Below are 21,687 nucleotides of genomic sequence, written 5' to 3'. Positions count from 1 at the left end.
TGCCAGAGCACACCACAGGGGTGTGACAGAAATCCCAAATCCAAATCACTAAAAACTGCTCTGCCACTTTTAGCACCCCTTGCTTTGGGCCTTCCTTTTGATTAGAATAAATGCTGAAATCACTTTTAGTACCTCTTACTTTGAGCCTTTCTTTTTTTAGAAATTGATATGATATGATATATGATATGATATGATATGATATGATATGATATGATATGATGTGATGTAATGTAATGTAATATAATATAATGTAATATAGTGTAATATAATGTAATGTAATGTGATATGATATGATATATGATATATGATAATATAATATAACATAACATAACATAACATAACATAACATAACATAATATATACATAATAAAATAGTAAATTAGCCTTCAACATGGAGTCAAGATTCTCATCCCTTCCCTCCTCCTGGCATCCCTGTGAACACCCCACAGGGATTTTTCCTCCCCAGAGCAGTGAAATTTCCCTGGGGGTGCCCCAGGCTGAGCCCTGCCCTGTCCCTGTCCCTTCCCTTCCCTGTCCCTTCCCTGTCCCTGTCCCTGTCCCTGTCCCTGTCCCTTTCCCTTTCCCTTTCCTTTCCCTTCCTTTCCCTTTCCCTTCCCTTTCCCTTTCCCTTCCCTGTCCTTGTCCTGTCCCTGTCCCCGTCCCTGTCCCTGTCCCTTTCCCTGTCCCTGCCCTGTCCCTGTCCTTGTCCCTGTCCCTTTCCCTGTCCTTGTCCCTTTCCCTTTCCCTTTCCCTGTCCCTTTCCCTGTCCCTGTCCCTGCCCCTGTCCCTGTCCCTGTCCCTGTCCCTTTCCCTGTCCCTTCCCTTTCCCTTTCCCTTTCCCTTTCCCTTTCCCTGTCCCTGTCCCTTTCCCTTTCCCTTTCCCTTTCCCTTTCCCTTTCCCTTTCCCTTTCCTTCCCTTTCCCTTTCCCTTTCCCTTTCCCTTTCCCTTTCCCTTTCCCTTTCCCTTTCCCTTTCCCTGTCCCTGTCCCTTTCCCTTTCCCTGTCCCTGTCCCTGTCCCTTTCCCTGTCCCTGTCCCTTTCCCTTTCCCTTTCCCTTTCCCTTTCCCTTTCCCTTTCCCTGTCCCTGTCCCTGTCCCTGTCCCTGTCCTTTCCCTGCCCTGTCCCTTTCCCTGTCCCTATCCTTTCCTTTCCCTTTCCTTTCCCTTTCCCTTCTTTCCCTGTCCCTATCCTTTCCCTTTCCCTTTCCCTGTCCCTTTCCCTTTCCCTTTCCCTTTCCCTTTCCCTTTCCCTTTCCCTTTCCCTTTCCCTTTCCCTTTCCCTTTCCCTGTCCTTGTCCCTGTCCCTGCCCTGTCCCTGCCCTGTCCCCAGGCTCGGGGACAGTCCCCCTGCTGCAGGGACGATCTCATGGCTGTGGGGACAGGGCTGGATTTTCAGTGCTGCTGAGCGGGGCTGGGCCCTGGCTCGGTTTGCTGGGCTGACGGATGAGAGCTGGCAGGGCAGTGACCTGGCAAGGGCCGCGGGTTCGTGCCATGGGCACAGGGAGGGCAGGGCTGGGTGCCCAGCTCACACCTCCCCAGCGCTTCAGAGGGGCTGAAACGGTGCCAGGGCTTGGCAAAACCCCTCCTCTGCTCCCTGTCCCTTCCCCTCCATCTGCTTCCACAGCAACAACCAGGAAACGTCCCCTGAGTTAACCGCAGGTATGAGAATAACGTGGATTCATTCAACTGGACCGAATACTTCTGAACTTCCTCGTTTGCCAAGCAAATTTTAATCAAGGAAAGCAAAGGATGTTTGAGGTCTGGCTGAATGGAGGCTGAGAACCTGCTGGAAATGATATTTTGGGTGAATTTGTGCTGGTTGCCACAGGTGGAACAAAACCAAAGCTGGGTAGAAGGTGCAGCTGCAAACCAGCAGCTCTGAGAGCAGTGGGTCAGAGACAATCTCTGGTATCAGGTGTTTTGGGAACCTCTCAGGTACCTCAGAAAATGGGGAAAAACCCCTAAATTCTGTAAGAATTAAAAATGAAAGCAAAGGACATTTAAGGTCTGGCTGAATGGAGGCTGAGAAGCCGCTGGAAATGATATTTTGGGTGAATTTGTGCTGGTTGCCACAGGTGGAACAAAACCAAAGCTGGGTAAAAGGTGCAGCAGCTCTGATCCAAACTCTTTGTCATATCTGATGTAAAATCAGAGGTGAATCCACAACTTGGACACTCCAATGTGGGAGGAATGACAAATTTGTCTTTCCAAACAAGCTGTGGGTCTGCTGGTAGATAAAACCAGGAGATAAACAAATGAGAGTTTAAAAAAAAAAGAGAGATAAACAATGGGAAGGATTGCACTGATTGGTGAATAGGAAAAGAGATTTTGCTTTTACAAATAAACTTCAGGTTTGCTGATCAATGAAATTGGACATTGAAAAGTGAAAGAAACAATGGGGAAAACCTCTAAATTCTGCAAGAATTAAAAATGAAAAGGGAAGGCTGTACATTAGAGGGGAATCTCTGGTATCAGGTGTTTTGGGAACCTCTCAGGTACCTCAGAAAATGGGGAAAAACCCGTAAATTTTGTAAGAATTAAAAATGAAAAAGGACATTTAAGGTCTGGCTGAATGGAGGCTGAGAAGCCGCTGGAAATGATATTTTGGGTGAATTTGTGCTGGTTGCCACAGGTGGAACAAAACCAAAGCTGGGTAAAAGGTGCAGCAGCTCTGATCCAAACTCTTTGTCATATCTGATGTAAAATCAGAGGTGAATCCACAACCTGGACACTCCAGTGTGGGAGGAATGGAGGATTTGTATTTCCAAATAAGCTGTGGGCTTGCAGGACCTTGGTGTGAATCTGTGAGCTTGCAGGACCTTGGTGTGAATCTGTGGGCTTGCAGGACCTTGAAGGGAGCTCAGGGTGAATCTGTGAGCTTGCAGGACCTTGCAGGACCTTGGTGTGAATCTGTGAGCTTGCAGGACCTTGGTGTGAGTCTGTGAGCTTGCAGGACCTTGCAGGACCTTGCAGGACCTTGCAGGACCTTGGTGTGAATCTGTGAGCTTGCAGGACCTTGCAGGACCTTGCAGGACCTTGCAGGACCTTGCAGGACCTTGCAGGGTGCAGCTGTGGGCGGGCAGAATTCCCTGACAGGGAAGGAACGAGGCTGCTGCCGTATCAAAGGAAGGGAAGCAGACACAGCAGCCCTTTTTATAAATACATTTATCCATTTTATAAATACATTTATCCATTTCAACTCCTCCTCTGCCCAAACAAGCTTTGATCTCCCAAGGAAAGGGGCCAGGACCCTCCTCTGCCTGCCTGCCTTGGAACTCTGAATTCCTGTGCTGAGTGTGAATTTGAACTGTGAATTTATTTGCCTCCTCTCCAGGCTTGGTTTCTTCACCCTCCTTCCTCCCCCTCATCATCATCATTTCCTCATGGCCTGGTGCTCCCAAGGTCAGAGCTGGCTCTGGTTTGTCCCTTTCCAGCCCAAACACTGAATTTTGGGAGGGCAGAGCAGGCTGGGGGTGTTTGGGGGGTGCTGCTGGATGCCCCCAAACCCACCCAGCCCTGATCCCTCTGTAAAAACCTGACTCAGGTTGCACCAAGGTGACATTGCTGGTGACAGCATGTGTCCAGGCTGGAAAGCTGTTTGATTTTCCAGCCTGGAAAAAGAAAAACAAACCCCCAAACCTGTTTTTCCTCCTTTTATCAGCATCTGTGAGGGTGAGGTGGTGAGAACGAGGGGATGGGGAGGATGGAGCTGGGGATTTCTCAGCAGATGGGGCAGCTTTGTCCCCTGCCTGTCCCCTTCTGGAGAAGCCTGGGAGAGGAATGGGAGAAGCTTTGGGGTCCCTTCCAACCCAAATCTTCCCTGATTTTGTGATTCTGGCACTCAGAGCCACCCAGGTTTGGGATTTGCAGCCAGGGATTTCTGAGGCTGGAGGGAAAAGAGGGAAAACCAAACTCCAGGCAATTCCCTGAGGAAAGGAGAGCCCAGGTGTTGGTCCCTGCTGGGATCTGCCCCTGGAGCCAGGAGCACCTGAGCTGTCCCCAGGGTGGGCTCTGGATCTCGGGGACACAGAGAGCCCAGGGACAGCCCCAGGGATCCTGCCAGGAAGGGAAAAGCTGCAGCAGCCCTGAGCGAGCTCAGCACCCTGGGCAGCCAGGCTGGCACGGCCGGGCCCTCCCTGCTGGTGCCAGGCACTGACATCAGGGCTCAGCCCCTCAGAGAGGGCAAACAGAGCCTGAAAGGGAGCTGGGGGCACGGGGAGGGCCGGGCTGTGGCACAGCTGGCAGGAGGCAGCGTGGCATGGCTGGGATTTACCCCGGGCAGGAATCCAGCCTGGCTCTGCCCAAGTTCTGCCCAGCTCCGCCAGCCCAGCCTGGCTTCCCAAGCTCTGCCCGGCTCTGCCAAGCTCTGCCCAGCTCTCTGAGCCCAGCCCGGCTCTGCCCAGCTCCTCAAGCCCAGCCTGGCTCCCCAGGCTCTGCCCAAGCCCTGCCCAGCTCCCCAAGAGCTTTGCCCGGCTCTCCAGGCTCTGCCCAGCTCTGCCCAGCTCTGCCCAGTTCCTCAGGCTCTGCCCAGCTTTGCCTGGCTCTGCCTGGCTCTGCCCAGCTCCCCAAGCCCAGCCTGGCTCCCCAAGCTCTGCCTGGCTCTCCCCAGGCTTTGCCCAGCTCCACAAGCCCAGCCTGGCTCTGCTTGGCTCTGCCCAACTCTGCCTGGCACCCCAAGAGCTCTGCCCAGTTCCTCAGGCTCTGCCCAACTCTGCCTGGCTCTGTCTGGTTCCCCAGGCTCTGCCCAGCTCCTCAAGCTCTGCCCAAGCTCTGCCCAAGCTCTGCCCAACTATGCCCGGCTCTCTGAGCCCAGCCCAGCTCTGCCTGGCTTCCTCCAGGCTCTGCCCAGCTCTGCCCAGCTCTGCCCGACTCTGCTCGGCTCCCCAAGCCCTGCCTGGCTCTGCCCAGCTCTGCCCAAGCCCAGCCCAGCTCTGCCCAGCTCTGCCCAACTCCCCAAGAGCTCTGCCCAGCTCTCTGAGCCCAGCCCAGCTCTGCCTGAGCCCAGCCCAGCTCTGCCCGGCTCCCCAAGCTCTGTCTGGCTCTGCCCACCTCTGCCAAGCCCTGCCCAGCTCTGCCCAGCTCTGCCAGGCTCTGCCCAGCTCTCTGAGCCCAGCACAGCTCTGCCTGAGCCCAGCCCAGCTCTGCCTGAGCCCAGCCCAGCTCTGCCAGGCTCTGCCCAGCTCTGCCCCAGCCCAGCCCAGCTCTGCCTGAGCCCAGCCCAGCTCTGCCTGAGCCCAGCCCAGCTCTCTGAGCCCAGCCCAGCTCTGCCCGAGCCCAGCCCAGCTCTGCCCGGCTCCCCAAGCTCTGTCTGGCTCTGCCCGGCTCCCCAAGCCCTGCCCAGCTCTGCCCAGCTTTGCCCAAGCCCTGCCCAGCTCTGCCCGAGCACGGCTGCCCAGGCTGGGCCGTTCCCAGCGCCTGCAGCATCCCCAGCCTGCCCCGAGCCTGCCCCAGCCTGCACCTGTGCCCAGGCTGGGACTTAACCCCTCATCTCCCTGAGATGTGCCCCAGCCTGCCTGGGGGGCTGTGTTGGCACAGGGGCTGTGCCCAGGCTGGGATTTAACCCTTCATCTCCCTGAGATGTGCTCCAGCCTGCCTGGGGGGCTGTGCTGGCACAGGGGCTGTGCCCAGGCTGGGATTTAACCCCTCATCTCCCTGAGATGTGCCCCAGTCTGTTCTGGGAGCTGTGTTGGCACAGGGGCTGTGCCCAGGTTGGGATTTAACCCTTCATCTCCCTGGGCCCTGCCCTGACCTTTGCCTGCACAGGGGCTGTGCCCTGATTTGGATTTAACCCCTCATCTCCCTGAGATGTGCAGGGGGATGTGTTCTGGGGGTTGTGTTGGCACAGGGGATGTGCCCAGGTTTGGATTTAACCCTTCATCTCCCTGTGCCCTGCCCCAGCCCATTCTGGGGGTTGTGTTTGCTCAGGGGATGAGCCTGGTTTGGATTTAACCCCTCATCTCCCTGTGCCCTGCCCCAGTCCATTCTGGGAGCTGTGTTGGCACAGGGGCTGTGCCCACGTTTGGATTTAACCCCTCATCTCCCTGTGCCCTGCCCCAGCCCATTCTGGGGGTTCTGTTTGCTCAGGGGATGAGCCTGGTTTGGATTTAACCCCTCATCTCCCTGAGATGTGCCCCAGTCCGTTCTGGGAGCTGTGCTGGCACAGGGGCTGTGCCCAGGTTTGGATTTAACCCTTCATCTCCCTGGGCCCTGCCCTGACCTTTGCCTGCACAGGGGCTGTGCCCAGGTTTGGATTTAACCCCTCATCTCCCTGTGCCCTGCCCCAGTCCATTCTGGGAGCTGTGCTGGCACAGGGGCTGTGCCCAGGTTTGGATTTAACCCCTCATCTCCCTGGGCCCTGCCCCAGTCCATTCTGGGAGCTGTGCTGGCTCAGGGGCTGTGCCCACGTTTGGATTTAACCCCTCATCTCCCTGCCTGCTCCAAACCAACACACAGGGAGGAGCAAAGGCTGCTCCAGCGAGCCCCGGGTGCTGCCCAGGACAGAACAGCCCCTTTGGCTTTGGGAACACCAGCCTGGAGCCCCCACAGGGGTCACCCCCCTCTTCTGGGGGGATCCCACACCTTCCCACTCTCCACCTTAACCACAGCTCCCCGTTTTGTGCAAATTCCCTTCCCTCCCATCCGCCTTTCCTGGTGAAGGATAAATCTCTGTGCAGCTTTAACGCCGAGGTGTTGCTCACACAGAACGAGGGGCAGAAACTTCCAGAAACCCCGAGGGTGGCTGGAGAGGCTCTCACCCAGCCCAGGGCTCCTCACCTTCGTTCCTCTGGTTGTTGAGCTGGTTGAACTGCTCCGTGAACTCCGTCAGGGACTCCTCGATGGTCTCCGTGCGTGGCACTGAGAGCGAAAATCTCCTCTTGAAGTTTTTCATCTTGTTCATCTTCCCTCGAGCTGCCAGGGACGGCAGAGCCCTGCAGGGAAAGGGGGCAGCAGGCTCAGGGGGATGGAGAGCGCCAGGATGGGCCCCCAGCCCCAAGGCTGCTGCTCTTTGGGGTTGGCAGCATCCTGACCCCAATTTCCACCCCACAGCTGCTTCTTTTTGGGTTGGCAGCATCCTGAACCCAATTCTCACCCCACAACTGATGTTCTTTGGGGTTGGCAGCATCCTGACCCCAATTTCCACCTCACAACTGTGCTTTGGGGTGGCAGCATCCTGACCGAAATTTCCACCCTAAACCTGCTGCTCTTTGGCCTTGGCAATGTCCCCACCCCATTTCCCACACTGCAACTGCTGCTTTTTGGGGTTGGCAGCATCCTGACCCAAATTTCCACCTCACAGCTGCTGCTTTTTGGGTTGGCAGCATCCTGAACCCAATTCCCACCCCACAACTGATGTTCTTTGGGGTTGGCTGCATCCTGACCCAAATTTCTACCCCACAACTGCTGCTTTTTTGGAGTTGGCAGAATTCCAACCACAATTTTCACCCCACAGCTGCTGCTCTTTGGGGTTGGCAGCATCCTCACCCCAATTCCCACCCCACAGCTGCTGCTCTTTGGGGTTGGCAATGTCCTGTCATGAACTTCTCAGGGATGGTTTTCTTCTCCACAAGGAGCAGCTCAGCCTCTTCCTCCTGGGTGTCCCCACTCCTGCTGTCCCCTGGCTGCCCCAGAGCCCCCCAGGTTTATCAGCACCACCCTGGGCTCTAACACTGCTCTCAGTGCAATCTGAACTCAATCACCCATCTGAAGAGTCAACCACACTTTGGATCAAACAGACCCAAAACTTCTCAGGGTCGGCTTTTTCCCCACAAGGAGCAGCTCAGCCTCTTCTTCTGGGGTCTCCTCTTCCTCCTGGGGTCTCCTCTTCCTCCTGGGTGTCCCCTCCAGCTCTTCCCTGGCTGTCCCCAGAGCCCCCCAGCTTTATCAGCACCACTCTGGGCTCTAATGCTGCTCTCAGCCCTTGGTAAACCCGACCCCAAAACTTCTCAGGGATGATTTTCCCCACAAGAAGCAGCTTTTCCCACACTCCATGTCTGGAGCAGCTCAGCCTCTTCCTCCTGGGGGTCTCCTCTTCCTCCTGGGTGTCCCCACTCCTGCTGTCCCCTGGCTGTCCCCAGAGCCCCCCAGGTTTATCAGCACCACCCTGGGCCTAACACTGCTCTCTGCCCAGAGTACCCCTTGCTACCAGACCCCAAAACTTTTCAGGGATGATTTTCCCAACAAGGAGCGGCTCTTTCTTGCACATCCCATGTCTGGAGCAGCTCAGCCCCTTCCCCCTGGGTGTTCCCACTCCTGCTCTCCCCTGGCTGTCCCCAGAGCCCCCCCAAGTTTATCAGCACCACTCTGGGCTCTAACACTGCTCTCAGCCCATCTGAACTCAACCAACCCAATCTGAAGAGCTCAACCACACCTTGGGACCAAAGAGACCCCAAAACTTCTCAGGGTTGGCTTTTTCCCCACAAGGAGCAGCTCAGCCTCTTCCTCCTGGGTGTCCCCTCCAGCTCTTCCCTGGCTGTCCCCAGAGCCCCCCAGCTTTAACAGCACCACCCTGGGCTCTAACACTGCTCTCATCCTCCAATCCAATCTGAAGAGCTCAATCACCCCTTGGTACCAAACAGACCCCAAAACTTCTCAGGGTTGGTTTTTTTCCCAATTGGGAGAGGCTCTTTCTTGCACATCCCATGTCTGGAGCAGCTCAGCCCCTTCCCCCTGGGTGTCCCCACTCCTGCTCTCCCCTGGCTGTCCCCAGAGCCCCCCAGCCCCCTCCCAGCGTTATCAGCACGGCCCCAGGGCGATCGCATCGTTCCACACCGATCTCACACCGCATCCCCGTCTCCAGGACAACGGCACCGCCCAGCCCGGCGCGCCCGCGTGTGAACGCTTTAAAGGATGATCCCTCAGCAATGTAAACACTCGGCTGGGCGCCTGCCAGGCTCTGCGGTGAGGCACGGCACCCTGCAGCGGGTGAATCCCCTGAAAATCCCGGGAATTCGCTGAAAATCCCGGGAATTCGCTGAAAATCCCGGCCATTCCCTGCCCCCGCTCAGCTCCCACCCTGCCGAGGCTGAAGGCTCGGCCGTGCCCGGATTCGGGGGGTTTGCCGGGGGTGGGAAGGGAGGCAGGAGGGTTGGAGACACCCCCATTCCAGTTTCAGGGTTTCAGACATTGGAATGTTTTCCCAGCGCTGCAGGAACGTGCTCGGACACAATGAGGATGCTCTGGGTTCCAAAGGAGATTTAGGAGATCCAGAAGTGAATCCAGCTCCTGGTCCCGCACTGGGGACAAAATCCCAGCCTGGCAGGGGCTGGAATGGGATAATCGGGACATCAAGCAGGATTTTGGGATATTGGGAAGGTGCTTGGCAGAGCAATTCCTGCTTTGATCATCCCCCATGGAGCTGATCCATAACCTCCTTTGATCTTTTGGTCAGGATCAATCTGGGTCAGGAAAGATGCAGAAAACAGAAAAACACTCGAGTGAATGAGGAGAATGAGGAGAAGTGGTGTCTCCATCCATAACCTCCTTTGATCTTTTGGTCAGGATCAATCTGGGTCAGGAAAGATGCAGAAAACAGAAAAACACTCGAGTGAATGAGGAGAATGAGGAGAAGTGGTGTCTCCATCCATAACCTCCTTTGATCCTTTGGTCAGGATCAAATTCTGGGCCAGGAACAGGAAAAACACTCAGGTGAATGAGGATTTCCTTTCATCCTTTGGTCAGGATCAATCTGGGTCGGGAAAAATGCAGGAAACAGGAAAAACACTTGGGTGAACAAGGAAAATGAGGAGAAGTGGTGTCTCCATCCATAACCTCCTTTGATCCTTTGGTCAGGATCAAATCTGGGCCAGGAAAGATGCAGGGAATAGGAAAAACACTGGAGTGAATGATGAAGATGAGGAGAAGTGGTGTCTCCATCCATAACCTCCTTTGATCCTTTGGTCAGGATCAAATCTGGGTCAAGAAAGATGCAGGGAACAGAAAAGACACTCAGGTGAATGAGGAAGATGAGGAGAAGTGCTGTCTCCATCTTCATTCCCCTCCCCAAAAAGCTGTGGATGGTTTACAGGGAATCAGCTCCTCGCTGCCACAAAACTGCTCCACAAATCCAAATCCTTCCTGCAGGAATGCCAGCAGCTCTAAATATAAACCTGGGAGAGGAGAGAGGGGTAAAAATAGCCCCGGGCTGGCTGCAGCCTCTCCTGCCACGCCCGAGCCTCTCCCTGCTCTGCTCTCGCATCCTCGGGTTCATTTCTCCAGCTACACCTGGAGCTGCTCGGAGTTCACATTAAAAATGGAATTTATGGGATCCCAAAGCTGGGATTTATGGGATTGGGCTTGTCCTCAGCCCTTGGCTCCTCATTGAGAGGAATTCTCCTTCCCCAACAGGAATTTGCCCTGTCCCATATGAATACAGGATCCCAACGCTGGGATTTATGGGATCCAAAAGCTGGGATTTATGGGATTGTCCTTGTCCTCAGCCCTCAGCTCCTTCCCCAACAGGAATTTACCCTGTCTCATATGAATACAGGATCCCAAAGCTGGGATTTATGGGATTGTGATCTGGGATTTATGGGATTGTCCTTGTCCTCAGCCCTCAGCTCCTTCCCCAACAGGAATTCATCCTGTCTCATATGGATACAGGATCCCAAAGCTGGGATTTATGGGACTGTGCTTGTCCTCAGACCTTGGCCACTTCCATGACAACAATTTGCCCTGTCCCATTTGGATACAGGATCCCAAAGCTGGGATTTAAGTGATTGTGAACTGGGATTTATGGGATTGTCCTTGTCCTCAGCCCTCAGCTCCTTCCCTGACAGGAATTTGCCCTGTTCCATATGGATACAGGATCCCAAAGCTGGGATTTATGGGACTGTGCTTGTCCTCAGACCTTGGCCACTTCCATGACAACAATTTGCCCTGTCCCATTTGGATACAGGATCCCAAAGCTGGGATTTAAGCGATTGTGAACTGGGATTTATGGGATTTATGGGATTGTCCTTGTCCTCAGCCCTTGGCTCCTTCCCTGACAGGAATTCATCCTGTCTCATATGGATACAGGATCCCAAATCTGGGATTTATGGGATCCCAAAGCTGGGATTTATGGGATTGTCCTTGTCCTCAGCCCTTGGCTCCTTCCCTGACAGGAATTTGCCCTGTCCCATTTGGACACAGAATCCCAAAGCTGGGATTGTGGTTGTCCTCAGCCCTCAGCTCCTTCCCCAACAGGAATTCGTCCTGTCCCATATGAATACAGGATCCCAAAGCTGGGATTTATGGGATTGTGAGCTGGGATTTATGGGATTGTGCTTGTCATCAGCCCTTGGCTGCTCCCAACAAGAATTCTCCTTCTCCAACAGGAATTCGCCCTGTCCCATATGGATACAGGATCCCAAAGCTGGGATTTATGGGATCCAAAAGCTGGGATTTATGGGATTGGGCTTGTCCTCAGCCCTCAGCCCTCAGCTCCTTCCCCAACAGGAATTCATCCTGTCCCATATGGATACAGGATCCCAAAGCTGGGATTTATGGGATCCAAAAGCTGGGATTTATGGGATTGTCCTTGTCCTCAGCCCTTGGCTCCTTCCCTGACAGGAATTTGCCCTGTTCCATATGGATACAGGATCCCAAAGCTGGGATTTATGGGATTGTGAGCTGGGATTTATGGGATTTATGGGATTTATGGGATTGTCCTTGTCCTCAGCCCTTGGCTGCTCCCAACAGGAATTCTCCTTCCCTAACAGTAATTCGCCCTGTCCCATATGGATACAGGATCCCAAAGCTGGGATTTATGGGATCCAAAAGCTGGGATTTATGGGATTGTGAACTGGGATTTATGGGATTGTGAACTGGGATTTATGGGATTGTCCTTGTCCTCAGCCCTTGGCTCCTTCCCCAACAGGAATTCATCCTGTCCCATATGGATACAGGATCCCAAAGCTGGGATTTATGGGATCCAAAAGCTGGGATTTATGGGATTGTCCTTGTCCTCAGCCCTCAGCTCCTTCCCCAACAGGAATTTACCCTGTCTCATATGAATACAGGATCCCAAAGCTGGGATTTACAGGATTGTCAGCTGGGATTTATGGGATTTATGGGATTGTGCTTGTCCTCAGCCCTCAGCTCCTTCCCTGACAGGAATTCGTCCTGTCTCATATGGATACAGGATCCCAAATCTGGGATTTATGGGATTGTGATCTAGGATTTATGGGATTGTGAACTGGGATTTATGGGATTTATGGGATTGTCCTTGTCCTCAGCCCTTGGCTCCTTCCCTGACAGGAATTTGCCCTGTCCCATTTGGACACAGAATCCCAAAGCTGGGATTTATGGGACCCCAAAGCTGGGATTTATGGGATCCCAAAGCTGGGATTTATGGGATTGTGCTTGTCCTCAGCCCTTGGCTGCTCCCAACAGGAATTCTCCTTCCCCAACAGGAATTCGTCCTGTCCCATATGAATACAGGATCCCAAAGTTGGGATTTACAGGATTGTCAGCTGGGATTTATGGGATTGTCCTTGTCCTCAATTCTTGGCTCCTTCCCTGACAGGAATTTGTCCCCTGTCCCATATGGGATCCATACAGGATCCCAAAAGTGGGATTTGCTGCAAGCAAAGCACCCACAACCTTTGTGCCAGGGGGAATTTAGGATCAGGCTGGAGCAGGAAATGTGGGGTTCCAGAGGGAATTTAGGGTCGGGCCGGGCAATGTGGGGTTCCAGAGTGAATTTAGGGTTGGGCCGGGCAATGTGGGGTTCCAGAGTGAATTTAGGGTCGGGCCGGGCAATGTGGGGCACCCCACAACCCCCCAGGGTTCCAGGAGCTTCACCCACCCTCCAGCCACATTCCTTGTGGGATAAAAAAATCCCTTTTCACAGCTGCTCTCCCCAGCACGGATTTCAAAGGAAGAACTCCTAGCAACCGCCTCTCGTTTTGTTTCATTTTGTTTTAATTTTGTTTAATTTTATTGGGGTTTTTTTTCCCCCCCTCAGCGTGCTAAAGGAAGCATTTATTGACTTTCCGAGGGAAAAGTGACACTTGTTAAGCACAGCCATGACATCACTTTGGGTTTTACAGCCTGGCAGGATCCCTGGATGCTGCCGGGGATGCAGAGCGAGCCGGATAATTAACAGCAGGCAGCAACACGACACGAAGGGAAGGAGCAGCTTCACACAGCAATGAGGAATTTAGGCATAAAAAAATGAAATCACCCTGCTTGGAAGCCGACCAAAAACCAGGATTAAAGCCGGCAGGGCGAGTGATCTGCATTTACTGGAACTGGGGTGGAGGGTAAATACGCGGCTGGAGCACTTCAAAGAGCCCCAAAGGTGAATCCCAGCAGGAAAACTCCTCGCAAGGAGTTAAAGATCCTTTAAATGCAGCTGCCCTCAAGGCTGTGTCCGGAAATCACCTTTGAGCTGTTCTGCATGGGAATGGATTTCTCCTGAGTGAGAAATTACAAATTCCCTGAATTTACAGATTCCCTGCTCTGGAATTCCTGAGCCAGGTATTTTAGGCATCACCAGAATATGGAGCTGTCCCCTCCCTCCTCCAGCAAAGCTTTGCAGCACTAATTATTGCCCCTCAAAAATTATCAATTCTCTGTATTTTTCCCTTATATTTTACCAGATTTCTGCCCTTATTTCCCAGCTGAAAGAGAGGAAGGCTCGGAGGGAAAAGTTTGCTTGTTTTAAACCGGTTTTTTTTTTTTGTTGTTGTTTATTTATTTATTTTTTAATCCCCGGAGAGATTAGCAGTGGTGTTTACAAGGCAAACTGAAAAGCCCTATTCAGCACTCCTGGCTATGAGGTGGCACCGATTCACTCCTGCAAGGCTCGGAGAAATGGGGAATTCTGCTCCTCCTCGTGGAGCTTTTATTTGCTCAGCAAACACGGCAATCCTGCAAGGCTGTGTGCGGCTGCAGGGCCCAACCAACCCCGCTGGAATTCACAGAATTCACAGAATCACTGGGTTGGAAGAGATCTTAAAGATCATCGAGTCCATCCCAGCCCCAGCACCTCAACTCAGCCCTGGCACCCAGTGCCACATCCAGGCTTGGTTAAACACACCCAGGGATGGGGACTGCACCACCTCCCCAGTCCCCGGGAATTCGCAAAATTCACAGAATTCCCAGAATTTACAGAATCACAGAATCAATCACCAGGGTGGAGGAGACCGCAAAGATCATCAAATGTAACCCAGCTCCAGCGCCTCACTAAACCCTGGCACCCAGTGCCACATCCAGGCTTTGTTAAACACACCCAGGGATGGGAACTCCACCACCACCCCAGTCCCTGGAATTCCCAAAATTCACAGAATTCCCTGAATTCACAGAATTCCCTGAATTCACAGACTCACTGGGTTGGAAGAGACCTTCAAGATCATCCAGTCCATCCCAGCCCCAACACCTCAACTCAGCCCTGGCACCCAGTGCCACATCCAGGCTTTGTTAAACACATCCCAAGCTACAATCAGCCGCTAGGGAACCAAAATTCACAGAATCCATCAGAACCCGACCAGTGGTTGGAAGAGACCTTCAAGATATCGATCCACCCAGCCCAACCCTCACTCACCCCTGGCACCCAGTGCCACATCCAGGCTTTGTTAAACACACCCAAGCATGATAATGCACCTAGGGCAACACAGAATTCCATCCCTGAATCCAACAATGACTCATGGTTGGAGAGATCTTAAGATGAAATCTAACCCATCCCAAGACCTCAACCCAACCCTGGCACCCAGTGCCACATCCAGGCTTGGTTAAACACCCCCAGGGATGGTGACTCCAACACCTCCCTGGGCAGAACATTCCAGAACTTTATCACTCTTTCTGTAAAAAAGCTTTTTCCTAATATCCAATCTGTGGCATTCACATTCTTTGAAATAATCTCTTTCCCCGGGATTTTTCTCCTGGGAAGATGAGAAGCCTCAGGGAAAAAGGAAAACAATTCTTATCTGGTTTGCTTGGGCTCCCTTGGAATGCCGCAGGGATAAATCAGGAATGATGGCAAGGCATCCTCCCCCCTCCATCCCTCCCTCCCTGTCAGCTGGTTTGAATTCCCTTGGGAGGTGAGACCCTGGGGAATGTGAGACCTTGGGCTCACAGCGTTCCCATCCCCACCCTGCAGAATTCCAGTCAGGAATTGTTAAATTCCAGTCGGGAATTCCTTGTTAAGAGACAAAGCCATGTCCTGAGAGGCAGGAGAACACAGGGATAGCCTGGGAAAGGTGGATCCATGGAAAACTTCCTGCCAGGTCATTATGGACTCATGGAAGCACAGAATGGATTGGGTTGGGAGAGATCTTAGAGCTTCTTTCATTTCCATATCGGGATCTTAGAGCTCATCCATTTCACATGAGAAAGGGATCTTAGAGATTATCCCATTCCAATGGGCCTAGAGCCATCCTTGAGTATCCATCCCAATTCCTATAGCAGGACCTTAGAGTTCATCCATTCCCATGAACAGGAATCTTAGAGCTCATCCCCATCAGCTGGGATCTTAGAGCTCATCCCATTCCCATCAGCAGGGATCTTGGAGCCCATGCCATTTCCACAGGCAGGGAACTTAGAGCTCATCCCGTTCCTATAAACAGGGATCTTAGAGCTCATCCCATTCCCATGAGCAGGAATCTTAGAGATCATCCCCATCAGCAGGGATCTTAGAGCTCATCCCATTCCCAAAAACAGGGATTTTGAGGCTCTTCCCATTTCCATGGCAGGGACCTTAAGCCAATCCCATTCCATAAACAGGGATCTTTAGAGTTCATCCCATTTCCAAGAAGGGACCTTAAGCTCATCCCATTTTCCAGGGCTTGGATCTCATTAAGAGCGATCATCACCATTCCCATCACAGGGATCTTAGAGCTCATCTCATTTCCTCAGGGGATCTTAGAGCCATCCCACTTCTATCGCGGATCTTGAAGCCATCCATCCCATCAAGAGAGACCTTAGAGATCATCCCATTCCATCAGCAGGGAATCTTAGAGCCCATTCCATTTCCAAACAGGGATCTTGAGGCTCATCCCATGCTCACACCCCATCATGGGAATCTGAGAGCCATCCCATTCCACAGCAGGGATCTTAGAGCCCATCCCACTTCTATCAGTAGGAGTCTTGGAGCTCATCCCATTCCCATGAGCAGGGATCTTAGAGTTCATCCCATTCCCTCAGCAGGAATCTTAGAGCTCCCATACCAACTATCCCATAACATGGGAATCTTGAGGCTCATCCCATTCCCATGAGCAGGGATCTTAGAGTTCATCCCATTCCCATGGGAAGGGGTCTTGAGGCTCATCCCATTTCCATGGGCTGGGATCTTAAAGCCAATCCCATCTCCACAAGCAGGGACCTTAGAGCTCATCCCATTTTCACAAGCAGGGATCTTAGAGCCCATCCCATTCCCATGAGCAGGAATCTTAGAGATCATCCCCATCAGCAGGGATCTTAGAGCTCATCCCATTCCCTCAGTAGGGAATCTTAGAGCCCATCCCATTCCCATAAACAGGGATCTTGGAGCTCATCCCATTCCCATAAACAGGGATCTTGAGGCTCATCCCATTCCCATGAGCAGGGACCTTAGAGATCATCCCATTCCCTCAGCAGGGAATCTTAGAGCCCATCCCATTCCCATAAACAGGGATCTTGGAACTCATCCCATTCCCATAAACAGGGATCTTGAGGCTCGTCCCATTTCCACAAGCAGGGACCTTAGAGCTCATCCCATTCCTATAAACAGGGATCTCAGAGCCCATCCCATTCCCATGAGCAGGGATATCTCCAGGTTGCTCCAAGCTGCCCTTGGCCACTCCCAGGGCTGGGATTCCAACCTGTGCTGGCTGCAGGGATGGGAGGGAAGGGCAGCCTCCCATCCAAGGCTGGATGCACATTCCCACCCGGGTTTGGAGCTGACAATGAGCCCAGTAACGGGAGCACACAAAGGACCTTTGTTCTGGGCTATTTTGCCTTTCTCTGTGCCCTCAGCTCTCCCTCGGTGAGCTCAGGGCAGCTCTGAGCGAGGCATCCCAGTGCCAGGCATAATTCCAGCAGCTCAGAACACTGGGCACTTATTCCCTAACCTGGGACAAGTGGCCAGAGCTCAGCTGCAGCAACAATGGGGCCACTGCTGGCCAGTTGGGCCACCCCAGTGCTGGGGCAGCTCAGGGCTGGCATTGTCCCCACCCTGCCGGGGTTGTGTCAGCGCTTCCCTGGTACGTGCAGCATCCCCAGGGTGGGAGCAGCCTGGATTCTGAGGATTCTGAGGATCCTGAGGATTCTGAGGATCCTGAGGATTCTGAGCATCCCTGCACTCAGGATCAGCAGGTGCTCTGCACTGCTGGTTTGCTCCAGAAGGGCTGGAAGTGGGAAATGTCAGCAAAACTGAGCAGGAATTTCTCCCTCAGACACAATTCTGAGGGTTCTGAGGATTCTGAGGATCCCTGCACTGCTGGTTTGCTCCAGAAGTGGGAAATGTCAGCAAAACTGAGCAGGAATTTCTCCCTTGGACACAATCCTGAGGATTCTGAGGATTCCTGCACTCAGGGATTCACAGCCCCTGGATCAGCAGGTGCCCTGCACTGCTGGTTTGCTCCAGAAGGGCTGGAAGTGGGAAATGTCAGGAAAAACTGAGCAGGAATTTCTCCCTCAGACACAATTCTGAGGATTCTGAGGATTCTGAGCATCTCTGCACTGAGGGAGTCACAGCCCCTGGATCAGCAGGTGCCCTGCACTGCTGGTTTGCTCCAGAAGGGCTGGAAGTGGGAAATGTCAGCAAAACTGAGCAGGAATTTCTCCCTTGGACACAATTCTGAGGATTCTGAGGATCCCTGCACTCAGGGACTCACAGCCCCTGGATCAGCAGGTGCCCTGCACTGCTGGTTTGCTCCAGAAGGGCTGGAAGTGGGAAATGTCAGCAAAACTGAGCAGGAATTTCTCCCTTGGACACAATCCTGAGGATTCTGAGGATTCCTGCACTCAGGGATTCACAGCCCCTGGATCAGCAGGTGCCCTGCACTGCTGGAAGTGGGAAAGGTTCTCCACTCTCTATTGAACAGGAATTTTCCTCCCGTGCCCCAAGGCCTCTTCCTGGTCCAGGAGCACGAGGCTGAAAGGACGTTTGGGTGCAAAATGAGGATATTTGGGGAAGGAATGCCTTGAGCTGCAGGGTGGGTTTGACCCAGGGAGGTGACACAGCTCGGCAGGGACAGCTGAGCACAGGAATCCCAGCCCGGCTCCCCTTTCCAAAAAGATATTTAAAGCACCAGGAATGACATCCTGGACACCCGATAGCCCCGTGGAATTTGAGAAATGCAGCCACCTCTGGCACACAGGAAAGGAGGGGCACAGCAAGCAGCACAGACACAGGATCCTGGGGAAAAACCTTTCCAGAGGGATCCTGGCCTCAAAGGCTCTGGACAGGATTAAATTTCCCAGAAAAAAAAAAAAAAAAACAACCAAAAAAACCCACAAAACAGTTGGAATCTAAACAAACCCCAGGTTTCTGTGGAGGAGCAGCAGCACCAAGAGCACTCAGAGCAATTAAGAGCTCGGCTCTTTGCCACGGGTTTTTGAGGAGACTGGAAATGTTTTGTCTTGACAAAAGGACTTGGAAAAAAAACCCTGAAATCTCTGCCTGTTTTGCTGCGCAGCCTGGAGACACCTGGATTTCCACATCCTAAGGAGAGCTGGAGATCCTTCAGTGGGATTAAAGCTCCATCCTCTCCCAGAAGGATCCCACTGCTCCTGAACCATCCCAAACCTCCCTGGGACTCATTTTCCTGCAGAGCAGGGATGGAATGAGACAGGAAGATGCTGCTGAAAAAAAACTCTGAAATCTCTGCCTGTTTTGCTCCACAGCTTGGAGACACCTGGATTTCCACATTCTGGAGGAAGAGACTTCAGTGGGATTAAAGCTCCCTCCTCTCCCAGAAGGATCCCAGCTCCTTGGAGCTCCTGAACCATCCCAAAACCACCCTGGGACTGATTTTCCTGCAGAGCAGGGATGGAATAAGAGGGGAAGTTGCTGCTGACCTCCTGTCCCTGCTCCAGTCACTCCCAGCCCAGCTTTTCCCCCAGGACAAAGCTCGGAGCAGCAGTGCCACAGTTTGGCATTAAAGGCACAAAAACCCCTGGGCTGGAGGGTTGGAAATCTGATTTATTTAAAGCCCTGTGAGGATCACGTGGTTGGGAGGGAGGGAGCAAACCCTGGCTGCACTAAGCTGGGATTAAACCTTAAACCAGCCCTGCACCCATCCTTGGAGGGCCCTGTGGGTATGGGGGAATATCCAATATTTCCCCTGGAATGGGGAGGAAAAGCAGCCACAGGGAGGGGAGTGAAGGGGAGCCAACATTTGAAGGACCAGAGGGTTTCCAAGCACAGCAGGAGCTGTGAGCAGTATTATTTTTATTTAAATAAATATAGAAATATGATTATTTTTTGATCCCTCTCTCCTAGAAAGGGAAATCCTGCAAAACCTTTCATCCTGACCCTTCCTGATGATCTCAGAGCCCCAGGTGGGTGAGATGTGGGATTTGTAGGGTCTGTGGAGTCTGTGGGATCTGTGAGATCCTCCTGGCCTGGCTCTGCTTCCCAGCTGAGGGAAGGGATCATCCCAGTCCTTGCTTTTCCCCTAAAAAATTAAACTTTTCCATGAAAAACCTTCAGGGGCAGTTATGGAAAAGTTTAAATTTTTAGGGGATAATTCAGATAATTTTAATAAGGAGCTAACATAAAATCCAGTTTTATGTTACCTCCTTATTAAAATTATCTCCAACTTCACTTCCAAGTTAAGGAAAAGGCAACAGAACAGAAAAATCCCAAGTGTAATAAACAGATTATTCCTGCCTCAGTGCAAGCTCTGATCCCTTTTCTGGGGAGGAAACGTTTCAGGCCTGTCTGGGAACCCGGGTGAGCACGGAGTGTTTGGATAAACCTTGCTCCTTGTTAAACTGTAAATGCCATCTGTGCCACCCAGCCAAGGCCAGCCCCGTGTCCTCAAAGCTGTGGTGTCACTTGTAGACAAAACAAATACATTGGTGGGGCTGAAAAGCATGAATTTTCCTTTTAATATTAATATATCTTAATAAAGTCAATTAAAACAATTTAATATTAAATAATATTAATATTTAATATTATTCAATATTATATTTAATATCATTTATTTAATAATAATTTAATATTTTGTTTTTAATATTTTTTCACTTCAATCTCAGTTTCTCTCTGCTATAAAAGCCTTGCTGGGGGAGGGAGCCCTGGTGTCCTTGACAAGCCAGGCTGGTTCCTGCACAAGCCTTGAAGAGATAACAGAGCCCAGAGCGAGATAACAGAGGGAAAGAGAGGGATCTCCCCCAGGAAAAGTCATGGCCGGGCCCCCAGGCCTTGGACACTGCAGCCTGGCTGCATAAAAGGATCAGAGGAGGAAAATAATGGAAATAAATTCAAATATTGTGCTTTCCTCCCTACTCCAAACCAAAACATAGAGGAATTTCCATGTGGTTTTCACAGGAAAATAATGGAAATAAAATCAAATATTGTGCTTTTTCCCCCACTTCAAGTCAAAACATACAGGAATTTCCAGGTGGTTTTCACAGGAGTGAGGAAAATCCTCACTAAAAAAAAAAATATGACAGCGAGCAGGGCCTTGGGCACTGTCAGGGAGAAGCCTTGGACACTGCAGCCTTCTGTGTATTAAAGAGGCATCAGAAATGCAAAAATAACAGAAATAAATTCAAATATTGTGCTTTTCCTCTCACTCCAAATCAAAACATAAAGGAATTTCCAAGTGGTTTCCACAAGAGTGGAGGAAAATCCACGTTAAAAAGGGATGACAGCGAGCAGGGCCTTGGGCCCTGTCAGGGAGAGGTGCTGGCCTGCAGCCTGCTGTGCATTAAAGAGGCATCAGAAACGTAAAAATAATGAAAATAAATTCATATATTGTGTTTTTCCTCTGCCTCCAAATGAAAATATGGAGGAATTTCTGTGTGGTTTTCACAGGAGTGAGGAAAATCCACGCTAAAAAAAGGATGACAACGAGCAGGACCTTGGGCACTTTCAGGGAGAGGCCTTGGCAACTGCAGCCATCAGAAGCAGAAAATAATGAAAATAAATTCAAATATTTTGCTTTACCCCTCACTCCAAATCAAAACATAAAGGAATTTCCAAGTGGTTTCCACAGGAGTGGAGGAAAATCCACATTAAAAAAGGGATGACACCGAGAAGGGCCTTGGGCACCGTCAGGGAGAGGAGAGGCCTTGGACACTGCAGCCTTCTGTGCATTAAAGAGGCATCAGAAGCAGAAAATAATGAAAATAAATTCAAATATTTTGCTTTTCCCCTCACTCCAAATCAAAACATAAAGGAATTTCCAAGTGGTTTCCACAAGAGTGGAGGAAAATCCACGTTAAAAATGGATGACAGCGAGCAGGCCTTGGGCCCTGTCAGGGAGAGGTGCTGGCCTGCAGCCTGCTGTGATTAAAGAGGCATCAGAAACGTAAAAATAATGAAAATAAATTCATATATTGTGGTTTTCCTCTGCCTCCAAATGAAAATATGGAGGAATTTCTGTGTGGTTTTCACAGGAGTGAGGAAAATCCACGCTAAAAAAAGGATGACACCGAGCAGGACCTTGGGCACTTTCAGGGAGAGGCCTTGGCAACTGCAGCCATCAGAAGCAGAAAATAATGAAAATAAATTCAAATATTGTGCTTTTCCCCTCACTCCAAATTAAAACATAAAGGA

At 51.8% G+C, this 21,687-nt stretch overlaps 1 protein-coding gene across 1 annotated transcript in view; it reads right to left on the bottom strand.

The window, feature by feature from the left end:
* Positions 1-21,687, bottom strand: part of CDK18 (cyclin dependent kinase 18) — a 50,876-nt gene that overhangs the window by 20,491 nt on the left and 8,698 nt on the right. The window contains exon 2 of the mRNA XM_064732817.1: positions 6,774-6,928. Within this exon, the coding sequence (XP_064588887.1) occupies positions 6,774-6,897 (124 nt within the window). The 5' untranslated portion in view covers positions 6,898-6,928. The remainder of the gene's footprint in view (positions 1-6,773; positions 6,929-21,687) is intronic.

Source organism: Zonotrichia leucophrys, chromosome 26, assembly GCF_028769735.1.
Source record: "Zonotrichia leucophrys gambelii isolate GWCS_2022_RI chromosome 26, RI_Zleu_2.0, whole genome shotgun sequence".
Taxonomy (NCBI): Eukaryota; Metazoa; Chordata; class Aves; order Passeriformes; family Passerellidae; genus Zonotrichia; species Zonotrichia leucophrys.
Note: the sequence above shows the minus strand (reverse complement) of the source record. Positions and strands in the feature narration are given on the sequence as shown.